Source organism: Rhinoderma darwinii, chromosome 3, assembly GCF_050947455.1.
Source record: "Rhinoderma darwinii isolate aRhiDar2 chromosome 3, aRhiDar2.hap1, whole genome shotgun sequence".
Classification (NCBI taxonomy): domain Eukaryota; kingdom Metazoa; phylum Chordata; class Amphibia; order Anura; family Rhinodermatidae; genus Rhinoderma; species Rhinoderma darwinii.
The window spans coordinates 396122127-396143282 of record NC_134689.1 but is presented as its reverse complement, the minus strand read 5'-3'; the positions used below and the strand labels follow the sequence as shown (position 1 = coordinate 396143282).

The 21156-nt window shown below is 46.8% G+C and overlaps 1 protein-coding gene across 2 annotated transcripts in view; it reads left to right on the top strand.

Annotated features, from left to right (window-relative positions):
- LOC142750154 (potassium channel subfamily T member 2-like) overlaps nucleotides 1–21156 on the top strand; it is a 209248-nt gene that overhangs the window by 167997 nt on the left and 20095 nt on the right. For both annotated transcript variants that reach the window (XM_075858995.1, XM_075858997.1), the window contains exons 25-28: nucleotides 1025–1108; nucleotides 2558–2686; nucleotides 7652–7961; nucleotides 8749–8833. In XM_075858995.1, coding sequence (XP_075715110.1) covers nucleotides 1025–1108; nucleotides 2558–2686; nucleotides 7652–7961; nucleotides 8749–8833 — 608 coding nt within the window. The remainder of the gene's footprint in view (nucleotides 1–1024; nucleotides 1109–2557; nucleotides 2687–7651; nucleotides 7962–8748; nucleotides 8834–21156) is intronic.

Sequence of the window (21156 nt, the reverse complement as noted above, 5' to 3'; positions counted from 1 at the left end):
CCTCCTATTACTACATATAACCTCTCCCTATATCTCCTCCTATTACTCCATATATTCTCCCTATATCTCCTATCCTATTACTACATATAACCTCTCCTATATCTCCTACTATTACTCTATATAACCTCTCCTATATCTCCTCCTATTACTACATATAACCTCTCCTATATCTCCTCCTATTACTACATATAACATCTCCCTATATCTCCTCCTATTACTCCATATAACCTCTCCTATATCTCCTACTATTACTCTATATAACCTCTCCCTATATCTCCTCCTATTACTACATATAACATCTCCCTATATCTCCTCCTATTACTCCATATAACATCTCCCTATATCTCCTCCTATTACTCTATATAACCTCTCCCTATATCTCCTCCTATTACTCTATATAACATCTCCCTATATCTCCTCCTATTACTCCATATAACATCTCCCTATATCTCCTCCTATTACTACATATAACCTCTCCCTATATCTCCTCCTATTACTACATATAACATCTCCCTATATCTCCTCCTATTACTCCATATAACCTCTCCCTATATCTCCTCCTATTACTCCATATATCCTCTCCTTATATCTCCTCCTATTACTACATATAACATCTCCCTATATCTCCTCCTATTACTCCATATATCCTCTCCCTATATCTCCTCCTATTACTACATATATCCTCTCCCTATATCTCCTCCTATTACTCCATATAACCTCTCCCTATATCTCCTCCTATTACTCCATATATCCTCTCCTTATATCTCCTCCTATTACTCCATATATCCTCTCCCTATATCTCCTCCTATTACTCCATATAACCTCTCCTATATCTCCTCCTATTACTCCATATAACCTCTCCCTATATCTCCTCCTATTATTCCATATAACATCTCCCTATATCTCCTCCTATTACTACGTATAACCTCTCCCTATATCTCCTCCTATTACTCTATATACCTGTGTGTAGGTTTTGTCCATGTGTTTGTATTGCTTCTGTTGCTTTGCTTTCTCTCTACATTAGTCTTTTGTGAAGGATTACATGATCTCCATCACTCGTCTCCTACTGGGTTTGGATTCTATGCCCGGCTCAGGATTTCTGTGCGCTGTAAGTTCTCTGTTTCCAGTACGTTAAATTAAATCATCAGCATATATTCTTCTTCCCCATTTTAAAGTAATAATATCTGTTTGTGGGAAAGCTGGGTGACATTGCAAATAGTCTTCCTAGAGTCACATGATGTAATACATCCCCATATCACTGCATAGCTTAGTTGCTATTTAGAAGCCTTGGAAAGCTGGGTGATAATCGATGTGGCACTGAGCAACCATTTAATTTTTTTACCCAGCTTTCCTTGCCCCTTTAAAAGTTGCTAAATGGAATATTTAATGATAGAGGACGACTCAAGTATTAATTTTCTTGGGAATTTGTGAATTTACTATGAAATGCTATATAAGGGTAAGTTCACATGTAGCATAAATACTGTGGATTTTCAGCAACAGACTTCGTTGCAGAAAATCCGCAGCAGAATACAATAGCAGCAGAGTGGGTAAGATTTGAACAAATCTCATCCATACGCTGTGCGGAAAAAACGCTCAGAAATTGAGCTGCTGTGCTTTTTTTAAATCTGCAGTATGTCAATTGTATTTACGTAATCGCTGCTTTTCAGTTGCGGGGTTTTCCTTATTTTCCTTATTGAATTCAATGGGGGGGTAAAACCCGGAAGAAATATTTTTCGCTTCAAAATTCGCAACTTAGAAAAAATTTAAATCTTATACTTACCCGGAATTCTGCTCTTCATCCAGGTGGACTTCCTGGAATGACATTTCATCCCATGTGACCGCTGCAGCCAATCACAGGCTTCAGCGGCACATGGGACGAAATGTCATCCCAGGAGGCCGGCCTGTGGGACGGCAGAGGGACGCGTCGCCATGGCTACCTAAGTATGATTTTTTTTTTTATTAGGTGCAGTTTTCTGCAGCAGACATTCCGGCCAAAAACTGCACCACAAATTGAACATACCCTAAATGTATCAAGATAGATTTTGGGGTCAATGCTTGTTTTGTGCCAAGGACCCCACTAATCTTATATAGAAGGGGGAAGCGGCTGCCCGATATTCTGCAGGCAAGTCCTTATTGTCTCTTTTATAAATCTTATATGCCATCCTTATTGGTGCCCGGGGCAAATCATTCTGCTGATTCCCCCTGAGCGATCACAACCAGAATCTCAGTATTCAGACGAGACTCAGATATTCAAATGCGCTTCATATTTAGGAGTTAAAGGTTTATAATGAATCTGTCATATGCAAAAAAATTCTACGTATCAATATTATTTATACCCAAATGTATATAGCTGTATAGAGTCCCACATATATGCGTGGTGCCCTATAAAACCAAAGGCCGATGTAGAATATAATTTCCAAGCATTTCCTATCATTTATAATATATTTTGTTGTGCTGTAATGTCTTTTATGTCATGTATTTAGATTTTATGTCACTGTGCCCCCTAGTGCTTAGACAGAGCAATAACATAGAATTCATGAATATGTTTCCTCCGCAGCTGCGAGTTACAGAAGAAGACCTTTGGATCCGTTGCTATGGACGACTGTATCAGAAGCTGTGTTCTACAACTGGCGACATACCTATTGGAATATTCCGCACCGAGACGCATGTGTTGCCGACTTCAGAGGTACGCTGCGGCTCGTGCCTCTTTTGCTTTTCTGTAGCTTAGACTTTTGCTTTACATCTGTATGCTGGATTCCATTCATGACAGAAGTGCAGTGGTGGAACTAGCGTACGACGCACACCTCTGGCGCCCTACTGACCCCATTAACATATAATGGAGTCTGTCAGGTTTCGTCATGGTGGCGTAAGAATAGGGCCATCTATTGGAAAACACGGATAACCCCTTTAAGTTAATCGTCCGGACTCCACCAGTGTTAGTATGGTATGGCTCCTGCTAAATCTTCACTTCTGATTAGGGCACTGAGTAGGACTATCATTTTTTTTGGGGTGTTATTTGGGCACATTATGTTGGGAGTGCTGCGGCCCCTTCAAAACAGCTGATTGGCGGGTCCCGGGAGACGGACCCAGACACATCAGCTATTGATGGCCTATCCTGAGAATAGGCCATCAATGTTTAGGGACTGCACAACCCCTTTAAGCCTACGATGTAGCAGGCTTAGAGGGCCCATTAGACAGGATCACAGATTGTGTGATCCTGTCTGCTGGGCCCTGTATCTAAGCCAATCACATGGTAGGCTTAGATACATGGCCCATGTGTGATCCTGTCTGATGGGCCCTGTATATAAGCCTACCACACTGTAGGCTTAGATACAGGACCCCAGCACACAGTAATCTTATACTGTATAAGATTACGGAGTGCTGGACCATGTATCTAAGCCTACGTTGTGGTAGGCTTAGATACAGGGTCCCACAGACAGTATCACACATGGGCCCTGTATCTAAGCCTAACATGTGTTACTAATCGTTTTTTTTGGTGTGTTTTCTTACAGGTTCAGTATTTGGACTACGTCGGATTCCAGGACTACTTCCATGACAGCTTTTTTTTTTTATTATCAATAAAATGGTTAATGAGGGTTGTGTGGGTTTTTTTTTTATTTCAATAAAATATATTTTCTATGTCTGTGTTTTTTTTTTAAACTATATTACTACCGCCTTAGTAATGGCCGCCGGCTGATTGACAGCATCCATTGCTAAGGCGGGGCTTAGTGTTAGCCGGTGCAGAGGCTAACACTAACCCCCTTTATTACCCCGGTACCCTACGCCACCAGGGGTGCTGGGAAGAGCTGGGTACCATCCAGTACTTGACCATCTGTAGTGATGGTCGGCCACTGGGGTGGCCGCAGGCTGGTATTATCAGGAGGGGAAAGGCCAAAAACAGTGGCCCTTCCTACCCTGGTGATGCTAGGCTGCAGCTGCTTTATTGTATCTGGCTGGTTATAAAAAATGGGGGGGACCCCACGTCATTTAAAAAAAATAAAATAAAAAATAACTGGAAAGAACGATGTCGGGTCCCCACCCAATTTTCATAAGCAGCCAGATACAACACAGCAGCAGCAGGCAGCATTACCAGGGTGGTAGGTGCCACTGTTTTTAGCCTTCCCCAGCCTAATACTACCAGCCTGCGGCCCCCCCGGTGCCTGCCCGTCACTACAAATGGTCGGTTACTGGTTCGTACCCGGCTCTTCCCAGCACCCCTGGTGGCGGTGGGTACCGGGGTAATAATGGGGGTTAGTGTAGCCTCCGCACCTGCTAACACTAAGCCCCGCCTTAGTAATGGAGGTTGTCAATCAGCCAGCAGCCATTACTAAGGCGGTGATAATAACGTTTAAAAAGATACAAGCACATAGAAAAAATATTTTACTGAAATAAAAAAACACAACCCTCAACCATTTTATTGAGAATAAAAAAACGCCGTCATTGAAGTCCTCGTATCCGAAGTCCAACAACCGAACTTGTAAAAAAAACACAATCACACAAAAATAATCCGTAACACATAAAGAAGCAAAATTATTATTCTTACCTTTCCTGTGTCCAGCGCTGGAGCCGCAATGTCAGTGAGCTGAGTCCTGTATCTAATCCCATCATGTGTGATACTGTCTGCTGAGCCACTGTATCTAATCCTATCATGTGTGATACTGTCTGCTCAGCCAGTGTATCTAATCCTATCCATAGTTTATAGGGTCGTAGTGCTATAGATATGCTGTGCTGTCTCATATACACACACATTTTTTTGGGCTGACACATATGTATTGGGGCTATTTCACCTGACATTTTAAGCCCTTAGTAACGCCCCCGGCTGCTAGTGCTGCATTGTTGGGTCACTTAGGAGACCCGGCGATGCAGCTGAAAGCTGCGGACCGTCGGCCATGAGAAGTTTGCGGGGGGGGGGGGGGGGGCCCAATAAGAACTTTTGCATTGGGACCCATGAGCCTTTAGCTACGCCCCTGGTCATCAGTACATGATCTGTGGGGGTCCGACACCTGGACCTCGCACTGTTAAGCCGCTCTGGCTGCCTCTGTGCACTGGAAGTCCATGCTGGAAGCAGATGGCTCTGGTCATGGAATAGCGGCCGAGTTGCGGTACTGCTCCTATTCAAGTGAATAGGCGCAGAGTTGCTGTTCAGCAGCACGGCCACTATGCAATGTACGGAGCAATCTGTTTCCGGCTCCGTACACTGCATAATGTGCCGTAACATCCAGTGCCTGCAGCATAATTTTACTCCGCAGCATGTCAATTGTATTTGCGTGAATGCTGCTTATTTATTGCGGGTTTAACCCATTGAATTCAATGTGGAGGTAAAACCCGCAACAAACAGCAGTTGCATTGTTATGCCGCGGAATCTCAGCGATTGAGCCGCAAAAAAATGCAACTCAGAAAAAAGTCTGTGTTTCTGCCTCCAGGCCGGCCTCCTGGTATGACATTTCATCCCATGTGACCGCTGCTGCAGCCAATCAAAGGCTGCAGCGGTCTCCTGGGATGAAACGTGCTGCTGTTTTCCGCAGCGGACATTCCAGGCGAAAAACTGCACCACAGTTTGGTGCGCTTTTTCGCCCAGAATCCCCTACGGCCACTGGAGCAGATACACAGTGTAACTTTATGCAGCGTATCCACTTTTTCAAGGGAGCATTACCCTTCTAGCTCTACAAGGTGAATCAGTACCGTCCTTCTACTGATAAAGGCACTCTTAAACACTTTAAAATAAAAACTTTTAAAAGTTGTGCAGGATATGTTCACACAGGGTGGATACGCTGCGTAAAAACACACAGCATATCTTCTCTGGGCGCAATTCCGGCCGAAAAAACGTCACCAAATTGTGGAAAACTGCACATAAAAAAAGTTTGATACTTACAGAACCATGGCGACGCATACCTCTTCCATACTGCAGGCCGGCCTCCCGGGATGGCGTTAAATTCCATGTGACCGCTGCAGCCTGTGATTGGCTGCAGCAGTCACATGGGATGAAACATCATCCCAGAAGTCGGCCTGGATGAAAAAGAACAGAATTCTGGGTACGTATAAGATATTTTTTTTAAATTCTGAGTTGCGTTTTTTTTCGGCGGAATTGTTGCTTTTCCGCCGCAAGAAAACGCAACATCTGCTATTTGTTGCGGGTTTTACCTCCCCATTGAAATGAATGCGGAAAACCCGCAACAAATAAGCAGCGATTATGCAAATACAATTGACATGCTGCGGATTGAAAAAAAACGCACCGCAGGTCAGTTTCTGAGAATTTTTTCCGCTTATCATTTACACAGCGTGTGGATGAGATTTGTTCAAACCTCATCCTCTTTGCTGCTACCATATTAGGCCTTATTCACACGGACATGTCCGTTTTGCGCGCGCAAAATCTCCGTGTGTCATCAGCATATGGTGCGCGGCTGCGTGATTTTCGCGCAGCCGGCATCATGATGACACTCTGTTTTTATGTTCACAAACAGAAAAACACGAGGTGCTTTTCTGTTTTCATTCATTTATTTTACTACTGGAGCACGCATCACGCGCGGCACCTGGAACTGCTGCTGTGTGCCGTGCGCGATTTGCACGCACCCATTGACTTCAATGGGTGCGTGCTGCGTGAAACACGGGAAAGTATAGGACATGTCGTGAGTTTTACGCAGTGCACACACGCTGCAAGAAAATCACTGACAGTCTGAAGGCCCCATTCACTTACATAGGTCCGTGCGACGCGCGTAAAAATCACGCGCGTCGCACAGACATATAACACGTTCGTGTGAATAAGGCCTTATGCTGCGGATTTTCCGTAATGAAATCCGTTGCGGAAAATCTGCTGTATTTACGCTACTTGTGAACTTACCTTTACAGTGCACAGATAAATAGTACCACACATTGTGCAGATAAGTAGTATATATATATATATATATATATATATATATATATATATATATATATATATAGCCCAGAGTATTTTTCCATACAGAATATACAGTGCTGTTATATTGCTGGACACTACCCAGGTTAATAGTGCATAGAGTGCCTTTTGATAAATAATGTCATAGAGCAGCCAGATAAATGGGTAATACAGTGCCCAGATAACATACTCTGCCCAGTTAGTGCCATACATTGACCTGCCCCAATTTCAGAGTTATTTACATTCTCTTTACTCATGCTGCTCTTTTACCCTGTTTTTGCCTGCAGCTGGCACTTGCGGGTTAAGGATGTCATGATATCACTTGATGCCATCTTGAATGACGCAAGGGTAGCTGTGTGTCCTTATTAAAGTCATAGGCTGAGTGACAACCATCTTTTACTGTTAGGGTATGTGCACACACACTAATTACGTCCGTAATTGACGGACGTATTTCGGCCGCAAGTCCCGGACCGAACACAGTGCAAGGAGCCGGGCTCCTAGCATCATACTTATGTACGATGCTAGAAGTCCCTGCCTCTCTGCAGGACAACTGTCTCGTACAGTAAACATGATTATACTACGGGACAGTTGTCCTGCAGCAAGGCAGGGACTCCTAGCGTCGTACATAAGTATGATGCTAGGAGCCCGGCTCCTTGCACTGTGTTCGGTCCGGGACTTGCGGCCGAAATACGTCCGTCAATTACGGACGTAATTAGTGTGTGTGCACATACCCTTACTCTGTCTTTCTTCTCTTTCTAGTCACAGGTCTCCATCAGCGTGGAAGACTATGAAGACACAAGAGAGAGCCGTTGGGGAGACACTATCCAAAGCCGTGGCCCACATCGCAACTCTACATCCAGTGACCAGTCCGATCATCCTTTACTACGCAGGAAGAGTATGCAGTGGGCTCGGAGGCTGTCTCGTAAAGGAGCAAGGCAGCCAGGGAAGTCTGCATCAGAAAGGATTAGCCAGCAGAGAATGAGTCTGTACAGACGGTCAGAACGACAGGAACTCAATGCCTTGGTGAAGACCAGAATGAAACATCTGGGTCTCTCCACTGCAGAGTACAGTATGTAACCCAAATTATCTTCTTGGGACAGAAAATAGGGGGCTATGTGACATGGAGTCTCTTCCTTCCACCCTATGGTGACCTAGACAGGGTGGAGAAGCTATGTGGCATGTAATCTGCCCCACACACCACAGGGTGAGACAACAGGAGGGAGGAGCTATGTGGCATGGAATCTGCCACGCCCACCACAGGGTGACGCAGACAGGAGGGAGGATCTATGTGGCATGGAATCTGCCCCGCCCACCACACAGTGACAGACAGGAGGGAGGATATATGTGGCATGGAATCTGCCCCGCCCAGCACAGGGTGACGCAGACAGGAGGGAGGAGCTATGTGGCATGGAATCTGCCCCTCCCACCACAGGGTAATACAGACAGGAGGGAGGATCTATGTGGCATGGAATCTGCCCCGCCCACCACACAGTGACACAGACAGGAGGGAGGATATATGTGGCATGGAATCTGCCCCGCCCAGCACAGGGTGACGCAGACAGGAGGGAGGAGCTATGTGGCATGGAATCTGCCCCTCCCACCACAGGGTAATACAGACAGGAGGGAGGATCTATGTGGCATGGAATCTGCCCCGCCCACCACACAGTGACACAGACAGGAGGGAGCATATATGTGGATTGGAATCTGCCCCGCCCAGCACAGGGTGATATAGACAGTAGGGAGGAGCTATGTGGCATGGAATCTGCCCTTCCCACCATAGGGTGCACACAGACAAGAAGGGATGGGCCACTTTATTTACAAACAGTACTATCTAATCTTTATCTCTTTCTCTACAGTGGACATTATGGACACTGATAACTCCTTGTCATATATCCTAATAAATCCCCCTCCTGACACCAAGCTGGAACTCAATGATGTCATGTAAGTATGTTTCATTCCTCAAAAGGAAACTAACAAAAAATGTTCAGCTCTATTCCCATTTCCAAATCAATGTCCACACATATATACACACACAACTGCCACTAATCAAGTCCGTTTGGATGTGAGCATTGATGTGGATGGTGATCTGGACCCAGCATTGAACAACCAAATCACAGGCAGTAAGTGTTATCATGAGGACAACCGCAGGGTTCAGGTCTATACCTTCGAGTGCTAATAACTTAGCAAATAAGTAAACTATTATAATAGTGTTTAGATATTTATATGTAAATTTAAGGATTTTATTTACAACTTTCAATGGTCATAAGACCCACCAAGCTAAAATCTAAGGTTATCTATGTGTCTCAAGGTTTGAGGTCTGAGGAAAGTTCACAATTGCCTTGAGAAGACACTAGACTGTTCCTCATCTGCATGACTAGCCTAAGTAGAGTCATGTGCTGATTAACCATTTTACCTTTATTCCCCTTCTTTCGCCCCCTTCCCAATAAAGACACGTGACAACCGAGGTTGGATGTGAAATGGCCACAGCAGCCATTTATTTATTTAACATAAATTAAATGCAATTTAATCCGAAACATTCGGATAACTCTTTTAGGAATTCGACCAGAGAATTCCTACTATAATTCACATGACCCAACGTGGGTCAATTAACACTAAACAGAGCAGGGGAAGTCCTTGAAGCCATTTTTCCGATTTCCTTTAAATTAGCCATCTGCAAACCACCACCAACTATTTACCTCCAGCCGTAAACCAGCTCGGAAGCACCGCTCACCCCTGCAGATGGCTCCAACCACCAGAAGACCACTTCAAAGGGATAACACCCCATGAAGTCTTCAAATGATGTACCATTTTGGGGGACGCATACCCGCGATGCGACCCCCCCACCATTTTGTACTGACCAACCTCAAGGACTCCCCCCGCCACAGCGAAACAGGCCTTGACCACCTTAAGCCTGTGAGTCCCTCCAAACCACCACCGCCCTCTCAATTTCTTCTGCTAAAGCCAAGCTCCACATATCAATTCCAACCTCGGTCAAATGTACCCCATCACTCCTCCAATAATTACCGACTCCTGACTCCAAATCCCTGTGTCGAACACAAATGCCTCCATTCTTAGCAACAAAACGTGACACCGCCCGGTTTACCTTAATACGGGCTTTATTCACCCTCTCGACCGATCGTGCCAAACGCCAAAACTTCCTCGGAACAATGTCCGACCAAACAATCACCAGGTGAGGATAAGATGCCCATAAACACAATAGATCGTGTTTAATATCCTGTACTAACTCGCGAAACGGGCGCACCCCCAGATCATTCCCCCCGCATGTAACACCAGAACCTCCGGAACCCTGTCTAACTGAGAGTATGTCTGAAACTCAGCAAGTACCCGGCTCCACAACATACCTCGGAAGCCCAGCCAGTGTACAACCCCATCGTGCCGCGGAATGCGAAGCTGGCGGCCATCTGGGCGAACGTCCGCCCGCAATGCCCCCCAGTGCACAAAAGAATGTCCTAAAATCCACACTAAGCAAGGTTGATGATCTGAAAAGAGAAAACAAAACCGCACATGTCAAACAATCAAAACACCTGACCGACTCACAACAAATGAGGGCGCACGTAAGTCCGAAACCTATTGGACTCCCACCGGCCAATGCGCCGCACACCCTCGTCATCCAGCCCCCACCGCCCCGCTTCAGTAGCAGCTCCAATCCGGAACGAGTGAGACGAGTAATACCCCTGCCCCACGCCAACCGCAGCCAAGCATTTTTCAAACACCGCACCAAATTGATACCTGGACAAAAACGAGCCATTCTTATGACGGAGCAATGGCGCCTCAGGCCCCCCAACCAGTGGCTTAAAAGCCGCCATACAAGCGACTGGACACATTGCCGACCCTGGGAGGGCAAACAACACTATCCTCTTACCCCGACCCACTTGATCAGTCTTGGACCGCCGCAAAAACAACTCAAGTCTATCCTCATATAGACCCACGTCAGCCTGCCACAATCCCCCAGCCCTAGCCGCACTAGGAGAAACCAACTCCCCAATTCTGAGTGCTCCGAAAAACGCGAGGGAAAAAGCCAACCGGAACAACACTACCTCATCAGGCGAATTACAAACAGCCCCCAGCGATGCACCCAACGACCCAAGTGGGGAAAAAAGAAACGGGTCGCCTCTGATCTGATACCGCCCTACCCCGACGCAGACCTTTTAGAGCTTGCCGTACTAAAAAATGTTTGGACACATCCTGAAAACCCCGTAATTTGAATCCAAACGCCAAACCAGCAACAAAACGATTCACTTTTGCCGGGGAAAACCCCGCCTCCCAAGCATCCCCCAACCAGTACAATAACGCCACCAACATGTCTTGCGCCGTGCTGACGTTACCCAACACTCTTACCCACTCCTCCCACTGCTGCCAACACGCCGAATAAGCGCTCCACGTCGCGCTAGCCAACGACCTTTCAATCAACCGTTCCACGGGACCGAAATCAGACCCCAGAGATGTTCCGGGCAAGCCAAGCCGACCAGTTCCGCTCCCGGTGCCATTTGCCGAAAACGATCCCACTGCGAGTGAGAAAGGGCATCAGCAATACAATTGGAAACCCCAGGTACATGAACTACAACCACCCACGTGTTTAAAGACAAGCACACCAAAACTAGGTGACGCAACAACTGAACCACCGGTGGAGAAGATGCTGATAAGTTGTTAATTGCTAACACCACCCCCATGTTATCGCAGTGGACACAAACCTTTTTATCCCTGAGCCTGTCCCCCCAAATGGTCACCGCCACCACGATGGGGAACAGCTCGAGCAGGGCCAGATTTTGCGCAAGACCACTGATACCTAGCTGTCCGGCCAGTTCCCCGCACACCATTGTCCTCCTGCATATGCGCCAAAACCACCAGACCCTGCCGCGTCAGTAAACAGTTCCAACTCGCCCATCTCCTGTACCTGCGACATCCACAACGATCTACCATTATACTGCCCGAGGAACTCGTCCCAGACCTGTAGGTCCGCCCTGTGATCCCCACCAATCCTCACAAAATGATGGGGCCGTCGCTGACACCAACCTCCTGCTAAAAACTCTACCCATTGGCATAATTCGACAGGCAAAGTTCAACTTTCCAAGCAGCGACTGAAGATCTCGCAAAGTGATCTTCTTCAATTGGCAAGCCCGCCTGACCTCCTGTCGCAATGGCAATAATTTATCCTCAGGCAGCCTGCACTCCATTGCCACCGAATCAATTTGGATCCCCAAAAAACAGATGGTAGATACCGGGCCTTCTGTTTTTCCAGGCGCCAAAGGGATTCCAAAATCCGTCGCAACCTTCTGCAAGGAATACAATAAATTACCGCAAACCGGGGACCCGCTAGGGCCTACGCACAAAAAATCATCAAGATAATGTATTAAGGAATCGACCCCGGCCACACCCTTCGTCACCCACTCCACAAAGCTACTAAACGCCTCGAAGTATGCGCAAGAAAGGGAGCACCCCATTGGAAGACCCCTATCAACATAAAACCCCCCGTTCCAGAAGCAACCCAACAGCCGTTGGCTATCTGGATGTACCGGCAGCAAGCGAAAGGCCGACTCAATGTCAGTCTTTGCCAACAACGCACCGGGCCCCGCCTCCCGCACTAACGCCACCGCTTTGTCAAACGAAGTGTAAACAACCGAACATAAATCGTGATCTATCCCATCGTTCACCGACGCTCCCCTGGGAAACGACAAATGCTGTATCAAACAGAATTTGTGAGGCTCCCGCTTTGGCACAACTCCCAAGGGTGATACCACTAGATTCTCAATCGTCGGCTCAGCAAAAGGACCGGACATCCGACCCAAAGACACTTCTTTCAAAAGCTTTTCTGAAACGACCGCCGAGTGCAGATAAGCCGACTTAAGGTTGCGCCGTGTCACCAGAACCTCATATGAAGGGGGGGGGGGGGATAACAAAACCAAACAAAAACCCCTCGTAAATTAACTTGGCCGCAACCTTATCCGGATATTCACTTAGATACGGGGCCATCCTTTCCACCCTCACCGGCGACCGCCCCTTGACCAACTGAAGCGGACTGAGGGCCTGACCGCCTACCCTTCCGCATACATTTTTAGGCCCCGTGCGAGGAGCCATTGCACTCCGAACAGACATGCTTAAATTTACAGTTGGCCCCGAACTTACACTGGCCATCGTTGAATTGCCAGCAGAACCCCAGTTTTGACCCGGAACCTTGCCCGGGTTGACTAGACTGGCCCCCTTGGCCAACGCTCCCGGGAAAGGACTGCTTAACCGGTGCCGTAACCCGCAACCACAACGCAATATCCTTTTGATCCCACCGGATCGCTGTCCGGACCACCTTCCGCTGGCGAAATTGCTCGTCGTACCGCAACCATGCCTGGCCCCCATACGCCCGATAGGCTTCCCCGATGGCATCAAAGTAACAAAACAACGCTGAGCAATTTTCCAGCGCCTTTTCCCCGATCACACTTGCCAAAGTAGTGAAAGCTTGCGACCAGTTGGCGAACGTCTGCAGGATAAGCCTATACCGCCGGCGTTCTTCTTCCTCTTTCTTACTCTCATCCCGCTTGCCCTTATCCAAATTGAACTTTGCAAGCGGCAGAAGAGAAAATATCTCCACGTATTCATCCTTCCAAATCCGTTCACGTACCTCTTGCTTCAGGTGAGCCCCTAAAGGGCCCTCGAAACAGACGTAAACCTCGCCCCGAGCGCGATCATCAAGCCGAATCCTATCCCCATCCTTCTGCGCCTCGGTTTGGACCGACACTGCTACCGCTTCCTTTGCCACCCCCGGGACCATGGACCGGGATTGTACATCACGAGGCCCTTCCCATACCACCACCGGAGACCCCGCCGGCGCTAAAGGCGCCGCTGTCCTATCTAAGCGCCCGACTAGCTAGCGCAAACAACCCACTAAATCTGTTAAACCATCGCGCCCGGCAACGCCACTACCGACAGCCGCTACCCCGCTTGCTGACCCACCCCCAACACCCGACATGAAAATTGCTGGATACGGTAACGTAGGAGTTACACACTCACCAGGCTGCCCAGGCGCTGTATTCCCGCCAGCCGGAAAATCCTGACCGCGATGCGACTCATCCAGCTCTCCATCTTCCAAATCCTCTCTCGCCGCCGACTGGTACTCGCACCGACATCTACGACACGGGGATCCCGGCACGCTGACCGATGGGCCGGCAACCTGCCGCCCGACCGCAGGGACCCAGACTTCCGACCGGACCTGTTGCCTCGCCGTCGTCGCTGATCTTGGCGTTCTCACCGATGCTCTCGAGGAAGCCTGCCCCCTGGCCGGAACATCACCATGCGGGGCGGCCATATACTGCCCTCCGAACACAGCAGCTGAAGGCGGGGGTGTGACAGGGAGCCCGGCCTGCGACTCCCTGTTAACCGCCGAGCCCCGTCGCGGCTGGGGATTCCTGCCAGGACGCAGGCCCTGGGAGGAAGCGCCCGTCCCAGCAGCCTGGCCTGCAGCGTCCCTAGAAGGGCTCCCCCTGCGACGCCGGGCCCGCGGGGCCACGTCTGGACTACGGCACTCTGGTGGGCGAGTCCTACGGGAGCAGCGGGGTGACCTAGCCTGGGCAGCCGCCGCTCCCCCCGAAGCCCTCTGCTTTATTACAGCAGGGGCAGACATCAACAGCTCTCCCCCCACCGCCGTATCCCCATCGTCTAAGAGGGGAGTGGGGGAGGGGAGCGCATCAGCACGGGCTGCCGACCCAGACGACGGGCCCGCCTGAGGGATCCGGGCCTGCGACGCTACAGTCTCCTCCAGCCAGCCCGGATCGTGATAAGCAGCTGCTACCCGCAGCTGCTCAAGAAGCGAGATGGGGGACGCCATTGCGGTAAGCAGCACTATCTAACCTGAGCTAAGTTTTTCTCGTTTCTCCTCCCGCTGCTTCCGGCTCAATGCCGAAAACAGCGGGAGGAACAGTTATCACACCCCGGCTCCTCCCATCTCTCCCTCCTACCTCACCCACCTGTCTTCCTATTGGCTGAACCCTCCCTCCTACGGCAGTCATGGAGGCTTCCCGTTAAGCCCTCCGTGCTGCCGTCCAGCCTCTGCTTGAAAACTCTGTTTATGTATGTTTTCTGTTAAAAGACAGTCCACAGGGCCAAGGCCAGGTCCAGGAAGGTCCTTAACACCTTTTGTCTGCAGTTCTGGTCATGAGAGTGGGACCCTGATACACATCAGCATCAGGGGACTAATGAAAGACATTGATAAACCGGCTACAGAACTTAAATACATGATCAAAAACGTAAAAATTGGTACTTTGATGCCCTCTGGAAACATGCAAGCAGTGGTGACCACATATAGAATGCTGGTGGACTCTCTGCAGATCTCATAACCCAAATAGACACCTCCTCTGTATTACACCACACAGGAGAGCTGACAGATCCTCTATATTACACCACACAGGAGAACTGACAGATCCTCTATATTACACCACACAGGAGAGCTGACAGAACCTCTATACTACACCACACAGGAGAGCTGACAGAACCTCTATACTACACCACACAGGAGAGCTGACAGATCCTGTATACTAAACCACACAGGAGAGCTGACAGATCCTCTATACTACACCACACAGGAGATCTGACAGTTCCTCTATACTACACCACACAGGAGAGCTGACAGATCCTCTATACTACACCACACAGGAGAGTGGACAGATCCTCTATACTACACCACACAGGAGAACTGACAGATCCTCTATACTACACCACACAGTAGAACTGACAGGTCCTCTATACTACACCACACAGGAGAGCTGATAGATCCTCTATACTACACCACACAGGATAGCAGACAGGTCCTCTATATTACACCACAAAGGAGCGCTGACAAATCCTTTATACTACACCACACAGGAGAACTGACAGATCCTCTATACTACACCACACAGGAGAGCTGACTATTACTCTATACTAAACCACACAGTAGAACTGACTGCTCCTCTATACTACACCACACCACACAGAAGAGCGGATAGCTCCTCTATACTACACCACACCGGAGAGCTGACAGATCCTCTATACTACACCACACAGGACAGCTGACTGCTCCTCTATACTACACCACACAGGAGAGATGACAGGTCCTCTATACTATACCACACAGGAGAGCTGACAGATCCTCTATACTACACCACACAGGAGAGCTGACATACTACACCACACAGGACAGCTGATAGCTCCTCTATACTACACCACACAGGAGAACTGACAGATCCCCTATACTACACCACACAGGAGAGCTGACAGCTCCTCTATACTACACCACACAGGTGAGCTGACAGCTCCTCTATACTACACCACACAGGAGAACTGACAGATCCTCTATACTACACCACACAGGAGAACTGACAGATCCCCTATATTACACAATACACGAGAGCTGACAGCTCCTCTATACTACACCACACAGGAGAGCTGACATACTACACCACACAGGACAGCTGACAGCTCCTCTATACTACACCACACAGGAGAACTGACAGATCTTCTATACTACAGCACACAGGAGGGCTGACAGCTCCTCTATACTACACCACACCACACCACAAAAGAGATCTGACATCCTCCATATTACACCACACAGGAGATCTGACAGCTACTCTAAACTATACCACACAGGAGAGCTGACAGATCCTCTATATTACACCACACAGGAGAACTGACAGATCCTCTATATTACACCACACAGGAGAACTGACAGATCCTCTATATTACACACAAGAGAGCTGGCAGATCCTCTATACTACACCACCACACCACACAGGACAGCTGAGAGATCCTCTATACTACACCACACCACACCACACAGGAAAGCTGACAGATCCTCTATACTACACCACACAGGAAAGCTGACAGATCCTCTATACTACACCACACAGGAGATCTGACAGCTCCTCTATACTACACCACAGAGAAGAACTGACAGATACTCTATACTACACCACACAAGAGAGCTGACTGATCCTCTATACTACACCACACAGGAAAGCTGACAGCTCCTCTGTACTACACCACACAGGAGAGCTGACAGATCCTCTATACTACACCACACAGGAGAACTGACAGCTCCTCTATACTACACCACAGATGAGAACTGACAGATACTCTATACTACACCACACAAGAGATCTGACAGCTCCTCTATACTACACCACACAGGAGAGCTGACAGATCCCCTATACTACACCACACAGGAGAGCTGACAGCTCCTCTATACTACACCACACAGGAGAGCTGACAGATCCTCTATACTACACCACACACTGGAGAGCTGACAGCTCCTCTATACTACACCACACAGGAGAACTGACAGATCCTCTATACTACACCACACAGGAGAACTGACAGATCCCCTATATTACACCATACACGAGAGCTGACAGCTCCTCTATACTACACCACACAGGAGAGCTGACATACTACACCACACAGGACAGCTGACAGCTCCTCTATACTACACCACACAGGAGAACTGACAGATCTTCTATACTACAGCACACAGGAGGGAGAGACAGCTCCTCTATACTACACCACACCACACAAGAGATCTGACATCCTCCATATTACACCACACAGGAGATCTGACAGCTCCTCTAAACTATACCACACAGGAGAGCTGACAGATCCTCTATATTACACCACACAGGAGAACTGACAGATCCTCTATATTACACCACACAGGAGAACTGACAGATCCTCTATATTACACCACACAGGAGAACTGACAGATCCTCTGTACTACACACAAGAGAGCTGGCAGATCCTCTATACTACACCACCACACCACACAGGACAGCTGAGAGATCCTCTATACTACACCACACCACACAGGAAAGCTGACAGATCCTCTATACTACACCACACAGGAAAGCTGACAGATCCTCTATACTACACCACACAGGAGATCTGACAGCTCCTCTATACTACACCACAGAGAAGAACTGACAGATACTCTATACTACACCACACAAGAGAGCTGACTGATCCTCTATACTACACCACACAGGAAAGCTGACAGCTCCTCTGTACTACACCACACAGGAGAGCTGACAAATCCTCTATACTACACCACACAGGAGAACTGACAGCTCCTCTATACTACACCACAGAGGAGAACTGACAGATACTCTATACTACACCACACAAGAGAGCTGACTGATCCTCTATACTACACCACACAAGAGAACTGACAGATCCTCTTCCAAGAACAAATCATTCTCAATTTGGATTCACACTTGTAAGTAAGATTTGTAAGTAACAGCTAGAAGACTGGCAACCACTCTAGGCACCTTTTATACTCGGTTTTGGTTAAAAGCTGGATGATTAGCCCCTTTAAGTGAATATCATCTTTTTAACACCATTTTAACAACCAGTTCAAAATTTTCTTCTTCTAGAGGTTTGAGCTTCACTATATATTTACTGTATAGAGTTGTAAATCAGTTGCATATACAAACAAGTGAATTTAACAATTCTTCTATGGCAGTTTTCTGGCATATAAATGTTGCAAATGGCCTGAAAGTTGCTAAAATAGCGACTTTTGGGCGTTTTCTACCACTCTTGGCACTTTTCAAAAAGTAGGTGGAGCTTAACCAAAGGGGTGTGGTGATCCACGGCCTGAGACATTTACTGTGCTTTACACCAGAAACCCATGGAGATTATGGCATAAATCTACACCATTTCCTGGCTCATTTAGTGGTGCACGGACAGCCAAAGATGCAACTAATTCATTAGGAGGCGTGTGCCTCTTAATAAATGTGTTGCATCTTTATCCAGCTTGTTTCTTATTAAGACTAGAACAGTCTTGATAAATCTCTCCCATAGTGTTAAACTAAGAAATTCTGGCTGCCTGCAGCCACCTCTAGAAGGAGCTTAGAATATTTCTGTATACAACAAATAGTAAAACAGTATGCAGTATGCTCCTAAGCTCCCCCTAGCGGTGACTGCAGGTGGCAACAATTTTATAATTTATGTCTATAGAGAGAATAAAGAGCTCAGAATCATATCAGAGCATGTGCACAAGGGTGGACATTCCCTTTAAGGCACTATAATGGCTGCCTTCCGTGGTATTGGTAATCCAGAAAATTCACCTTTTAGAAAGTGGACTTTTGTGAAAAAAAAAACAAAAAACCACGTTTCAAAAGCTTCAATATTTTACACGTTCTGGATTTGTCATCTTTAGCGATGGAGGTGGTTTGATGTGTTCTGATTTTATCTTGTTACTCCTGATGGTCTTGCATTGTCTAGATCAGTCATCAGCAGCTATTCTTCTCCTGTCTCATTACATGATGTGCTGTTCAGGGATCTTTCTCCTTTTCACAATTTCCCATTGATCCTCTGCACATTCTCCTCTTGCATTCATGTACTACATATTCCCTCATGTCTAGGTGTTGACATTGTGTCTTCTGCTCAGTGGTATTCTGTGTGGTTTCTCAGCATTTCATTGTATCTCTAGAATGTCTGTCCACCTCACTAATGTTCAGGTGTCAGGTTGACTCTTCTTAACATCTCCCTTTCCTGTGACTTTATTGTCTACTGGTCGCTGTCACATTCTCTCTATACGTCCTTCTCTTTCTTGGTCTGACACTTGATGCCTATTGCCTGGCACTCTGAGTACCTGAGAAACAACCGAAAGTAGCTAAAAGATAAATTCTTCTAACAATTGATATTAACATCACTGGTGCATTAATCTCTCCTACGAGACATCAAATAAAGAAGTATGTTTTGTTCTGAATATGACTCCCATCAGGTCTCTGAGAAGCATTCTCTTTACCCTGGATAGGTGCCCATTCTCGACCCCTACTGGGTAATGCACAGAATATAACAACTATAAAAGTGCCCCCGATGTACAAAAATATAATAACTATAATACTGTCCTGTTATTTTGTCATGTAATTTTCTTTTGATATTTGCTGTATTGCAATAGACTTTATTTGAGAATTAAAAAATTATAATACTGCCTTCTATGTACAAGAATATAACTACTATAATACTGCCCCGTATGTACAAGAATATAACTATATAATATACTCCCCCTAAGTACAAGAGTATAACTACTATAATACTGCCCCCTATGTACAAGAATATAACTACTATAATACTGCCCCTATATACAAGAATATAACCACTATAATTCTGCCTCCTATAGACAAGAATATAACTACTATAATACTGCCCCCTATATACAAGAATATAACTACTATAATACTGCTCCTATGTACAGGAATATAACTACTATAATACTGCCCCCTATGTACAAGAATATAACTATATATTATACTCCCCCCTTTGTACAAGAGTATAACTACTATATTACTGCCCCCTATGTACAAGAATATAACTACTGTAATACTGCCCTCTATGTACAAGAATATAACTACTATAATACACTCCCCCTATGTACAAGAATATAACTACTGTAATACTGCCCTCTATGTACAAGAATATAACTACTATAATACTCTCCCCCTATGTACAAGAATATAACTACTATAATACTGCCCCCTATATACAAGAATATAACTACTATAATACTGCCCCTATGTACAAGAATATAACTACTATAATACTACCCCCTATGTACAGGAATATAACTACTATAATACTGCCTTCTATGTACAAGAATATAACTACTATAATACTGCCCCCTATGTACAGGAATATAACTACTATAATACTGCCTTCTATGTACAAGAATATAACTACTATAATACTGCCTCCTATGTACAAGAATATAACTACTATAATACTGCCTCCTATGTACAAGAATATAACTACTATAATAGTGCCCCTATGTAAAGGATCTGCCAGACACAGCTTCTGTGTCGACGCCCGTGGGTAATCAGTCTGCACCTGCTCCTAAGTCTGAGAGAGTAACACGATCTTCTACCAGTCAGGCTGGGAGGCTGAGGAGTGGGAGAGCCTATGACAGCCTGGCCAGACGGAGCTAGCTCCCGCCCTCTGTCTATTTATACCTGCATTTCCTGCTCCTCCTTTGACTGTGATTCTTTTCTGTTTCCTGGCTCTGCTGCTCCTGCTATGATTATTGACCTTGCTTCATTTTTGACCCTGGCTTTACTGACTACGCTCCTGCTCTGCGATTTGTACCTCGTGCACTCCTGGTTTGACTCAGCTCGTTCACTACTCTTGTTGCTCACTGTGTTGCCGTGGGCAACTGCCCCATTTCCCTTAGCTTCTGTGTACCCTTGTCTGTTTGTCTGTCGTGCACTTATTGAGCGTAAGGGCCGTCGCCT